The following is a 12858-nucleotide window of genomic DNA, read 5'->3' as shown; positions in this document are numbered from 1 at the left end:
ACACATGAAGAATTCATGAATTTCAAACAACATTAATCGGCGCAAAACTAATACAACCATACAAGCCGGTCCTAAGCACATGCAAAAATTCTGAAATTCAAACAACATTTATTCGGCACAAAACTAATACTACCATACAAGCCGATCCTACGCACATGCAAAATTTCTGAAATTCACAAAAAATATTCGGCACAAAACTAACACCATCGAATAAGCCGATCCTAAATATAAGTCTCTGTGTCACTAAGTTCAACTCAAAACGGATTTCATATTTACGCCAAGCTGTTCATATGCACTTTCAGGGTTCAGTTTGAGGAACAACTCGGCGCACATCTAAGATTTGTTTTGCGTCGTACCATATACTGTCACCGCCGCAGAAACATGATTTTGACGAATTAAATCGACCAAACCAATCTAAAACATCAAATACGAGATGGGTTTGTAGAACTAACCTTCTTATTCTCATTTCCGTAGTTGGTTCTTCTTCAATCTCTTCTTCCGGTTGATTTTGTGGTTGATTTTGAGTTTGTTCTTCACTCTCTAAATCTTCTTCTTCTTCAATAGGTTGTTCAGTCGATCGATTTGAACGACATACTGGCTTACGACGACCCATTATATAGATGAGTTTAATCGTCGACTAAATTTTCACGAATCGACGATTAAATTACCGCGATGATACGATGAAAAAAAAAGGAAGAAGAAGAAGAAGAAGGGTTCGGCTGTTGTGGAGGAGGAAGAAGAAGGGGTTAGGGATATGAAACTGATTTTTGGTTATGAAACTGATTTTAGGTTTATTAATTATAGGTTTTTTTATTATGGTTAGGGATATATTAGTAATTTAAATGATTTAAGGGCATATAGGTGATTGAACCACCCCATAGGGTACCTCTTATAAGGTCACCCAAGTTAGGACTAGTTCTTTGTATGCCTAGGAAGATTTTGGTATGCCCAAAATCAAGCTTCTGGAACAAAGAGTCTCTGGTTTCACAGAGCAGCGCCTTATCCATATTTGGTCATGCGGTCATTAATCTGCTTTTAGCCGTATTTTTGTCCAACCCAAAAGGTGGCAGTAATCTGCTTTTAGCCGTATTTTTGTCCAACCCAAAAGGTCTGCTACTGCCATCATACATATACATAAGCAGGAGAAGAAGAAACTACAGCAACAAACGACATTGCAAATTTTTATTAGAAAACTAGTCCCTCCGGGAACATCCGATAATATAAATAAATTGGAACGAAATAAAGATGTTATCAATTCACTTCAAAATGTAAACTTCCAAATCCAAATTACTACTTGTATCCACTCCTTCCTACACAGGCACCTGAACAGGATGAATGTTGAAACTTGAAACAAATGCTAATATAATTTGAATCCAAATGCAGTCCAAGCAACAGACGACGAATACTCCATTGGCAGATTTGAATTCAACCTGTTTCGAATCCAAGTTGGATATAGAACTCGAACTTGGAACGGATAGGTAAGGTTTGACAGATTTAACATAAACACAAGATTTTAGCTAGTATGGGCTCATTTCTCTTTAAACTATTAAAAAACATGCATGAACACATGTAATTCTATAGGTTTCGCAAAACATGCAAAAGTTTTCCTTTGCTCCCTGTTGAACAGCACCCTCATCTCAGTTTCTCTCTTTTCAAACCTCCCAACATAGATTTAAAAAAAAAAAAAAAAAGAAAAAAAAACACAAAATATGGCTTCGCCCAGGATTGAACTGGAGACCTTCAGTGTGTTAGACTGACGTGATAACCAACTACACCACGAAACCAACTGTTGTCTGAGTTGATATAATTACATTGATGATGCTTTGCTTCTTTTCTGGGCAGCGTAGCACCAGTAGGTGGTCTAGGGACTCTAGGCCAAGGTTGAGTCGAGTGAGTATGCAACTTTGAAAGTTCATTGTTATGCAATCACAAGGATTTGGCAGAAGATTTCGATGGATGAAATTTTGGTGAGTATTCCGCAGCTACGGATATCCTAATTTGAGAACTTTCCTGTCATCATGTTAAAATGGTTATGCACTTTCAAGGCCTCATCCGTATGGATGGTTTTAAATTGCGGTTCATCCAACATTTGCCACAGTTATTCAGCCTTCAAAACAAAAATTCCACCATCATCAAAGTTTGATTCGTCCTTTTATTGCCTGAAATATAAATAAAATAATTTGATAGCAAACAAATATATTTTAGCATTTAAAATTTTAAACCACACCAAAACCCGCTACTTATATTAAAAAAAATATATATTCAGATTCTTTTGATTTTGGTAATCTTTCACTAATTATTCCTTTTGGATTAAGAAAGTTGGATTCCTTTTTAACTTCAATTTTTTATTGATGAATTTTTTTATTTTATTTTGAAAAACAAGCATATTGATGAAGTTGTTGTATTATGTATGCAGAGTCGTACCAATTTTTTTAGAGGCCTTAGGCGAAAACTAAAAGTTGAGGCCTAAAAGAAAAAAAAAAATTCTACTGTTTAAAATAAAAAGATACCATAAGCAATGTACTCATTCCGTTTCAAAAAAAGAAGAAGCTTGTTTTATGCTTAATTTGTATATGAAGCCAACCTATTTTTTTGAAACGGAGATGGTATAATAAAATTTGCACAATATAAACGATCACATAAAAGTAACAAATCTATTAAAATTGACCTTCTTGGATTCTTTGATGATATCGTCCTTGATAGACAACATTGCTAGGTTAAAAAATTGCTACATTGTTGAATGAAGTTAAGACTTGATCAGGTTGAACTTTAAAATTCTTTCAACTAAGGCAACTGTAACTGAAATTTTCAATAACATTATGTGTGAAATTTTTGCAGTAGCAACTTTCCGTATCTTTCAAGAAATTCAACAATTCAATTTCCCTTTCAGTTTCTTGTGGCAAATAATTTTTTAGAACTTTCATTTCGACATACAAGTCATCTCAGCCCATCAATATCAGAACCCATGTCATATTTTAGATAATTTTTAGGCTTGCTGCATGATGCCTTTAAAGTGCTAAAATATAAAAAAAATTAGGTAGATAATTAAGTTTTTAATTTGGAACAGTAGAAAGTTGGATACTAATTGAGCCAAAATCTTACTGGACCAAAATAGTTAAAATATGGGCAGACGGATAAGAGATTCTTGGATTTTGTATAAATAATTTTTGGATGAACATACTTAAAATTTAGGCTAACAGATAAATAAAAAACTCTAGAATTTCGTAGATATTATATGCACAATAATAGTTTTATTTTTCTTCTCTGATGGGCAAAAAAAACAAAAATTAATATATACCAAAAAAAAAATTTGGGGGCCCCTATAATTCGGGGGCCCTAGGAGACTGCCTATGTGGCCTTACTACTTGGTTCGGCCCTGTTAAATGTATGTACCCTCAAAAACGATTTACTATTAACTGGCAATTTGATTTTTAACTAGAACTTTTATCGAAACTCAGTTGAGGACCAAATTTCGGCTGGACCTCTGAAAAACCACTTTGATGGATGCATTTTTATGATATTCCCCCTTTTTTCATTTTTCTTAATTTTTACCTTTACTTCTCTTTTATTCTTGTTAGGAGTATAATTAACATAAATGAGTTGTTTCTTTTTCTCCGATAGTTTGGGAAAATGGTTTTGGACTACATCCTTAACTCCTTATAAGGAGCTATTTCAGGCAATTACGGGGTTCGAATCCCTATCTCCTTCTTGTCAGGAACAGATCAGAAGCTATCATGTTACAGTGGGAGGAGGGAGCATACCAACCATCAGACCACTAGATGGTTGGCAACATAAATAAGCTTGGGTAAGGCTGCACACGGTGCGGTTATGGCTAAAACCGTTCACCTAATCGTGTATAGCACGGTTATCATATTTGAAACCGTAACCGAACTGTTCAGTTTCGGTTTCCATCTGTTACGGTTTCCATCGTCGCGGTTCGGTTACAGTTTCCATCGGTTTTTAACCGATTCATGCCCATACAGAGAAGGAAATATTATTGCATCTTCTTCTCAAATCTCAATTACATGGATGTATATTACATATCATCAAATTACAAACCCAATATAGGGATAACAATCAAAAAATAAATAAAATTAAAAAAATGGATTCTTAAGAACCCTGAAGTTCTAATATTTTTTTCCAAATCTGCAATTTTTCAGATTACAGGAAACGAATCCAATTAAATAACATCCATCAACACACCAACTAAACAAATAATATTTGAAACCCATGAAATCTAACTAATTAGACAAAAAAAAAACAAATTTTTAAGAACCCTAAAATTCTATTGTGGTCATTAATCTTCGATTTTTCACTAATCAAAAGGTGGTGTTGCTTGTGCTGGTGGTGTAGCTTGTGGTGTTACTCGTGATGATGGTGTAGCAGTTTATGGTAGTGTAGCAGCTGGTGGTGCTGGAGATGATGGTGTAGCAGTTGATGGCGGTGTATGTTGAAAATGAAAAGAAAAATTAACTAAAAAAGAAGAGCAAGAGGAAGGAAGAAAAAGAAAAGAAGCAAGAAAAAGAGGTGGTGATTGTGGTGCAACCGATTGAGGGGAGGGAAGAGTTGTTGCGAAGAAGTGAAGAAGAAATGAAAAGAGAAAAGAAAGGATAGTTGTTTCGGTTTTAGAGTTAGATGTATAAGTTAAATATATAGTGATAGTAGACGGCTAAGATTTGATAGCAATATAAATCAATGAATATTAATGATCGGTTAATACGGTTCGATTAGGGTGCGGTTATGGATGAAACCATTGACCGAACCGTAGATCTAACGGTTATCAAAATGAAAACCGTGACCGACCGTTGGGTTATCGGTTCGGTGCGGTTAGGGTTCGATTGTTGCGGTTACAGTCCGGTTTGCAGTTACGGTTCGATTTCTGTTTAGCCCTGAACTTGGGAGCCCAACTTTTTTGACAAAACTTTAGCTTGAGAATCAATGAGATGCTTTAACCTGGCTCCGGTCCACTCCTGGTTGGGTCCTCCAACTCGTGACACTTGAGCTGTTGCCTAAGCCTTTGCTTATAAAAAATCAAAGTGATGCAATTTAACTTCAAAAATTGAAGACTTGCCGACATTATTATAATTTTCTCAAAACAACAAAAGACCTAGATAAAATAAATAATTAACCACATTTAACTTTTTATTTATCTTTTTTGTAAGGCAGGAGTAAAAGATAAGCAGGGAGTGACTGAGAACTTGCCAAGAGGAGCAATAAACACAACGCCACCAAGCCAAGTTGAACTCACCAAGTCACATTCACTTCGATTCTAATGCAATCAAAATCATATTTTTGTTTCCAAGTTTTATGGCTTCAAACAAGAGCAAGGATAACAACTAGATAGAAACTCCAAAGTCCCAAACCTTCCCACAACACACAAGAAAACAACCCATTTCCATTCATGCATTCATATCCACTGAAATTCCATCCTGTTTTTGCTCCATTCATCCTCATTTTTACAAGATTTCCTAAAAAAAATCCTCCCACAAAATCTTCCTTTTTGATAAAAAATATTCAATATAATATTGCCACGTTGGATACCATGACTTCTCATCCTCTAACTCCTTCCCTTGTCTGTTTCTCAATCACTCACCTTTATTTCCACCCAGTTGGGTAGTATTTCTAATAGGGGGTTCCATTTTACCTGGGGTACACCAAATTTTACATAAGAAAACATCTACCACCTCCATTTCAAGAAAAATGATACTTTCAAATTTTCAATTTAATCTATTTTAAGCAAAAATAAAAAAAATAAAATAAAAATATCACTTTTCCTAAACCGAAAATGTTATTGTTAACGGATTGGTACACCCCCAAGCACAAACTGCTATACGTTATTAATAGCCTTGCCAATTGGGGTTAAGCGCAGGTTTACTAACCTCCGTTTTAAGAAAATGATATTTTCGAGTTTCTAGTTTGACCTACTTTTAAGCAATAATCAACACACAAAGTATCATTTTTCCCGAAACGGAGTGGAATTGGTAAGGGATTGGTACATCCCCAATCAAATTGTTACCTCCTATTAGCAAGGTTGCCCAAATGGGGGTATGCGCAGGTTTACTAACCTACACACTGTTTCCCCACCACCACTAACCTCCACCCAATCCTCTGTTTTTAAAACCCTCTGTTTCTCCTCCCTGCAAAATCTCATCCCTCACCCATTTCTTCTTCGTCTCTGTAAATCTCTCTTTTTCTCTCTCCTCTCTGAAAATGGAGCGTGCTAGGAGACTCGCAAATCGGGCGATTCTGAAACGCCTGCTATCCGAGTCGAAACAGCAACGTTCTGGTGGTGTACATTCTTCATCATCATCATCACCTGCTCTGTTTTCATCATCAAGGTATGTATCTTCATTAGCTCCATCAGTACTTCCACGATCTGGGGTTTCACCAAATGATGTTTTGATGAAGAAAAACCATCAGATTAGATTGATTTCTGTCGAATCGTTAAAACCCAGTGATACATTTGCTAGGAGACATAACTCTGCAACCCCAGAGGAACAAACTAAAATGTCTGAATCTGTTGGTTTTGATAGTATCGAGTCTTTAATTGATGCTACTGTGCCTAAATCCATTAGAATTGAATCCATGAAGTTTTCTAAATTCGATCAAGGTTTAACTGAATCTCAAATGATTGATCATATGAAGATGTTAGCTAATAAAAATAAGGTTTTTAAGTCATTTATTGGTATGGGTTATTACAATACTTCTGTGCCTGCTGTGATTTTAAGAAATATTATGGAAAACCCTGGTTGGTATACTCAGTATACTCCATATCAAGCTGAGATATCTCAAGGTAGGCTTGAATCTTTGCTTAATTATCAGACTGTCATTACGGATCTTACCGGTTTGCCGATGTCGAATGCTTCACTTCTTGATGAAGGAACTGCTGCTGCTGAAGCAATGGCTATGTGTAATAATATTCAGAAAGGGAAGAAAAAGACTTTTATTATTGCTAGTAATTGTCATCCACAGACAATTGATATTTGTAAGACTAGAGCTGATGGGTTCGATTTGAAAGTCGTTACTTCGGATCTTAAGGATATCGATTACTCGTCTGGTGATGTGTGTGGGGTTTTAGTTCAGTATCCTGGTACTGAAGGTGAGGTTTTGGATTATGGTGAGTTTGTGAAGAAGGCTCATGCTTCAGGTGTTAAGGTTGTGATGGCCACGGATCTGCTTGCATTGACAATGCTGAAGCCTCCAGGGGAATTCGGAGCTGATATTGTTGTTGGATCTGCTCAGAGATTTGGTGTTCCAATGGGTTATGGAGGTCCACATGCTGCTTTCTTGGCTACTTCTCAAGATTATAAGAGAATGATGCCCGGAAGAATTATTGGTGTTAGTGTTGATTCTTCTGGAAAACCTGCTCTTCGTATGGCTATGCAAACAAGGGAGCAACATATTCGAAGAGATAAGGCGACCAGCAACATCTGTACAGCTCAGGTACAACACTATCTCAACCTAATTTATTGAAGTGACGTTGTGGTCCGTGCTTGAAAAAACTTTATTTTGCAATTCATGAATAATATTTACTGCTTATCTTGATTAGTAATTATCTACGTGTAGGCGTTGCTTGCAAACATGGCTGCCATGTATGCAGTGTATCATGGACCAGAAGGCCTCAAAGTTATTGCCCAGAGAGTTCATGGTCTAGCTGGCACTTTTGCACATGGACTGAGGAAACTTGGAACAGTAGATGTTCAAGGGGGTGCATTCTTTGACACTGTAAAGATTAAGTGTGCTGATGCTCATGCTATTGCAGACGCTGCTACCAAGAGTGGAATGAATTTGCGGATTGTGGATTCAAACAATGCAAGTGTTGGTCCAAATAATTCCATTGGTTTCTCGAATTGATTGAACATTACAGCTTATGATGTATTCATTTTACCATTTTCAGATTACTGTAGCCTTCGACGAGACAACCACCTTGGAGGATGTGGATGAGCTTTTCAAAGTGTTTTCTGGAGGAAAGCCTGTGAGTAGCTATCTTTACCTGACGTTGATGATATTTGAGTTCTTCTTTATCGACTTATTTTTTGTTTTCCATTACATAGAAAAATAACAACAGATGAATGTCTTAGAATGACCATTTTTCGTAAAACCTTCAGGTACCTTTTACTGCTGCATCACTGGCACCAGAGGTTCAGAATGCCATCCCAGCAGGACTCGTTAGGGAAAGCCCTTATCTCACCCACCCAATCTTCAACTCGTACGTCCTTTTCACTCTACTTGCTTTTCCAGAGGGATGGAAGTGTTTTGTTCTATAGGTCTCATCTGACCTTTATCTCTCTAATTTCAGGTACCACACAGAGCATGAATTGCTCAGATACCTTCACAGGTTGCAAGCTAAAGATCTATCATTATGTCACAGCATGATTCCTTTGGGATCTTGTACAATGAAATTGAATGCCACCGTAGAAATGATGCCGGTGACATGGCCCGAGTTTGCAAATTTGCACCCATTTGCCCCTACTGAACAGGCTGCAGGATATCAGGTAGTTACGCCAGCTAAGTTTCTCTATGGATTCATGATTCTGTTGCTGTTCATCTCAATCTCATTCATTATCTGTTAGCAAAACCCTCAGTAATGACTCATTTCGTTTGCGGTGTTTGTCACAGGAAATGTTCGACGATCTTGGTGATCTATTGTGTACCATCACTGGTTTTGATTCATTCTCCTTGCAACCTAATGCTGGTGCTGCTGGAGAGTATGCTGGGTTGATGGTTATTCGTGCATACCATATGGTAAAGTGGTTAAACCCTTGTGTGTTGTTTCCCCAATGGAAAAATGAATGTTCGAATTTGCACATGGCTTATGTGTATATACTTGTTGAATGGAAACTGTAGGCAAGAGGAGATCATCATCGCAATGTTTGCATCATTCCGGTTTCAGCACATGGAACAAATCCTGCTAGTGCTGCTATGTGTGGGATGAAAATTGTTACTATTGGAACTGATGCTAAGGGTAACATCAACATCCCCGAGTTAAAGAAAGCAGCTGAGGCGAACAAAGATAACCTATCTGCTCTCATGGTATGAATAATTTTCTTACTGAGTTGCAAGCAGTTTTGTTTGAATAGATATCTGTAAATGTGCATGCGATAACTAACGTGCCTTCCAGAAATGTGTGATATATATTATATGTTGTCTTTATTGAACAATCAGGTTACATATCCTTCAACTCATGGAGTTTATGAAGAAGGCATTGATGAGATTTGCAAGATAATTCATGACAATGGTGGCCAAGTCTACATGGATGGTGCAAACATGAATGCGCAGGTATACCCTTTATTTATTTTTTATTTTTGCGTAAACTTTGTTTATGTTATGCGTAGAAGTTATAGGCACCATGTGTAAAAGTCTCTTCACTGTTCTTGGGACAGTGTCTTTGATTCTCTTTATTTAGCATGGCATCCTCTATGTGCAAATATGACTTGGATGATCGTTCGCCTTTCCAGATCTGATACAGTAAAATAGTCTCTGCTTTCCATGCATTGAATTGGAACCATTGGATAACACTTTTTGTACCTAACGTATAATCAGTTGGGCTACTTTCATTTAATTCGCGTATGGACGTTGCAGCATATTGTCAGTGGATCTATTCAAGTTTCTTATAGCTAGAGCCTAGAGATTCTCAACAATGTACTGATGAGATACTGTTATCCTCATTATCAGGTCGGTCTGACAAGCCCAGGTTATATCGGGGCAGATGTTTGTCATCTCAATCTCCACAAAACATTTTGCATTCCACACGGTGGAGGTGGTCCAGGAATGGGTCCTATTGGTGTGAAGAAACATTTGGCACCATATTTGCCATCGCACCCTGTGGTAAGACAAACCTTTAAGATCACATGTTATAATTTGACTAAATCACATGGGATTTGCTTACAGCTGTTATCCATTCATACCAAAATGCGAATCCTTGTTTTCTCCATGGATACAATTCTGACACTTTTTTTATTTTAAAGGTGTCAACTGGTGGTCTACCAGCCCCTGAGAAAGCTGAGCCAATGGGTACGATCGCTGCTGCACCTTGGGGTTCTGCACTTATTTTGCCCATTTCATACACATACATTGCCATGATGGGGTCTAAAGGACTCACTGATGCATCAAAAATAGCAATCTTGAGTGCAAACTACATGGCAAAACGCTTGGAGGTACTACCTCATCCCTCTTTTTTATTCAACAGGGATCCAAGTTTCTGGTTATGTCAAATTGATTGGTATTGTGAATCAACTACATAGATCTTTGATTATGACCTGTACTTGACCCCTGTCTTGTAAAGATAAGCTGGATGCTATCCTGTATTAGGAATTTTCCTTTCTAGAGAAAACTTATTCGATTTTTGTTGATTAATGTGTTTTGGGTTTTGCAGAACCACTACCCCGTTCTTTTCCGAGGTGTCAATGGCACAGTTGCCCATGAATTCATCATTGACCTAAGAGGCTTTAAGGTACTTAATGACCTTTTTTTTTCTTTTCTTTTCCTGTTAGTATTTTTCTCTTGTCGTTAAATATTTGTGTTTGTTGCAGAATACTGCTGGAATTGAACCTGAAGATGTTGCTAAGCGTCTGATTGATTACGGATTCCATGGACCTACCATGTCATGGCCTGTTCCAGGAACCCTTATGATTGAACCTACAGAAAGTGAAAGCAAGGTATATGCCCTTTTCTTTTTATCTTGCTTTTTTCCCTTCTTCTTTTGTAACTCGAATCTCCAGGCCGCTTATTACAACAGCGTCATTAGTATCCTGTTTCTGTAGTATTAGCTTGAAATATTACCTTTTTTCTTGTTTGCCTTATCTTGGTCTTAAAAAACTTTATTCTTCGTGCAGGCTGAGTTAGACAGGTTCTGTGATGCTCTTATATCAATTAGAGAAGAAATTGCACAAATTGAAAGTGGGAAAGTCGACGCCAACAACAACGTCCTTAAGGTAAAGAGGCTAATCTTACTGCTGGTTGTACTTAATGACTAGTATATTTCCATGTGAGAGTGAATGCAGACTGACCGTTGTTTTGGTAATGTTTGCAGGGAGCACCTCATCCCCCATCTGTGCTCATGGCTGATTCATGGACAAAACCATATTCACGAGATACCGCTGCTTTCCCTGCCTCATGGCTCAGATCTTCAAAATTCTGGCCCACCACAGGTATATTTTTACATTCCCGTAGCCTGTTCTCCAGTCCGCCATTTTTCATTAGTTTTTGCTAATAATTATGGGACGTGATGTTAAAATGCTGATAACCACTGTAATGTTGAATTACAGGACGTGTGGACAATGTGTATGGTGACCGTAACCTTGTCTGTACCCTCCAACCAGAGGCTGTTGAAGAAGCTGCTGCAGCTACTGCCTAAGTCTTTTGATATGCCTCAAAAGTTTCTTCGGAGACCAGAAAGGCCTTTTCGTAGTGTCACCGTAATCCCATTTCTAGATTGTATATAAACAACCTGGTTCTTGTTCTTCTTGCAGCTACTTACTCTCATCTTCTTAATATCATTATTTATAAGCTGCCTTCATAAAAATCAGTTGCTTTGGTCAACTTAGGTGTTGCAGTTACCTGGTATCTCTCTTTCTCAAATATATTTTGATTTTGCCATCTTCATTTATCAAAAGAAGTAACAAATCTAGGTATTTAGCTTAAAAGTAATGTTATACATGAAAAACGTGTAAAAGGCAACAGCAAAAGAAGCTACCGTAAAGCTGATTATTAGCTTGCTGAAGACTAAAGAGAATGATCATTTAAATAAGATAAAACAATAGGATGAATGAATAAAGAGAAAAGAGAAAAGTAACATACCGTAAAGCTGATTATTAGCTTGCTGAAGACTAGAGATTTTGTTCTTATACGAAGAATAATCAATTTCTAATTGTTTATTTTTCTCGCGAAGACCTTTAACTTCAGCTTCGAATTCTTCATTCTTTTTGCGAAATTGAAGATTCTTCTTTTCAAGATTTTCGCGTCTTCTCTCTAGATCCGAGGCAACAACAAAAGAAGCTTTTCCAGCCTGCGAAAATATATAAAAAATATTAATATTGAAAGAAATTTTGAGTTATAACAATGAAGAAGTAAAAGGATAAAAGTATACCAGACTATTGAGAGAATGCAAGAAGTCGGGAGTCACTGATCTAGAAACTCCACGAAGAGAGCTATCACCATCCAGTAAAGGGACATCGCAAAGGGTAGCGAGAGCTTTGCAGGTATTTGCGAATTGGCAATCTCTCGTTCCTTGTAGAGAATCAGAAAAGAGGCCAGAGAGCTTAGCCATAGAAGATTCAGGTGGAGAATCTTCACTTGCAGCAAGATCATCGTTGTCCTCATCACCCTTGTCACTTTCAGAATTTTCGTGAGGAAGAATATTTGAAGGAGAAGAAGAACGAACTTTCCTTTTCTTTGGAGGACCAGTTGATTTTTCCCTGCGAAGAGCACCTTTACCTTTATCACCAATCTTCGCAATATCGGCAGATTCTTCTACTTCAACAATAATCTTCACACACAGATAGAAATAAGAAATGGAAGTATGGAAGTAACGGTATACTATTTAAAATTATAATAGAAAATTTCTTACCTCATCTGTGTATGAGCGAAGAGCTAACAGAGTACTAGACTTCCCAGTCCTGTTATAACTATCTTTCGGTTTTTGAATCTGCGGAATGTCGCAAGAGTTAGCGAACAGAATAATAAAAATCAATAAAGAAATATAAAGTGAGTTAAATGGGAAGAAACATACCTCTTTCTCCTTTTCGGGCCAAGAGAAGACCCAAAGTTGATAAGCAGCGAGATTCGCAGGAAGAACATTTGACCCAGCAATGTAGGGTCCTTTTAGCATTAAAGGAAAAACACACCATTTATCATCTT

The 12858-nt window shown here is 37.3% G+C and overlaps 1 protein-coding gene and 1 non-coding gene across 2 annotated transcripts; one reads left to right on the top strand and one right to left on the bottom strand.

Annotated features, from left to right (window-relative positions):
* Positions 1–1710: 1710 nt before the first annotated feature.
* On the bottom strand, positions 1711–1784 carry TRNAV-AAC. The gene has a single exon. It is a non-coding gene; the product is annotated as a tRNA-Val (tRNA).
* A 4354-nt stretch (positions 1785–6138) lies between these two features.
* On the top strand, positions 6139–11598 carry LOC113349499 (glycine dehydrogenase (decarboxylating), mitochondrial). Its single transcript, XM_026593469.1, has 15 exons — positions 6139–7443; positions 7567–7812; positions 7898–7975; positions 8109–8209; positions 8300–8495; positions 8620–8745; positions 8848–9033; positions 9166–9279; positions 9676–9828; positions 9969–10157; positions 10376–10453; positions 10533–10658; positions 10836–10934; positions 11033–11150; positions 11268–11598. Exons 1-15 carry the CDS (start codon positions 6211–6213, stop codon positions 11354–11356), a joined length of 3132 nt encoding a protein of 1043 aa, XP_026449254.1. The 5' UTR covers positions 6139–6210; the 3' UTR covers positions 11357–11598.
* Positions 11599–12858: the final 1260 nt, after the last annotated feature.

The sequence above is a fragment of the Papaver somniferum genome, chromosome 2 (assembly GCF_003573695.1).
Source record: "Papaver somniferum cultivar HN1 chromosome 2, ASM357369v1, whole genome shotgun sequence".
Taxonomy (NCBI): domain Eukaryota; kingdom Viridiplantae; phylum Streptophyta; class Magnoliopsida; order Ranunculales; family Papaveraceae; genus Papaver; species Papaver somniferum.
This window is presented reverse-complemented; position numbering and strand designations above follow the sequence as displayed.

What these genes read in the sequence shown, in the direction of transcription:
- LOC113349499 (XM_026593469.1), top strand. Translation starts at nt 6,211, where the DNA reads ATGGAGCGTGCTAGGAGACTCGCAAATCGGGCGATTCTGAAACGCCTG. An exon ending in GCAACATCTGTACAGCTCAG is followed by an intron (nt 7,444 to 7,566) that starts GTACAACACTAT and finishes ATCTACGTGTAG; the next exon opens with GCGTTGCTTGCAAACATGGC. An exon ending in CTACAGAAAGTGAAAGCAAG is followed by an intron (nt 10,659 to 10,835) that starts GTATATGCCCTT and finishes TTCTTCGTGCAG; the next exon opens with GCTGAGTTAGACAGGTTCTG.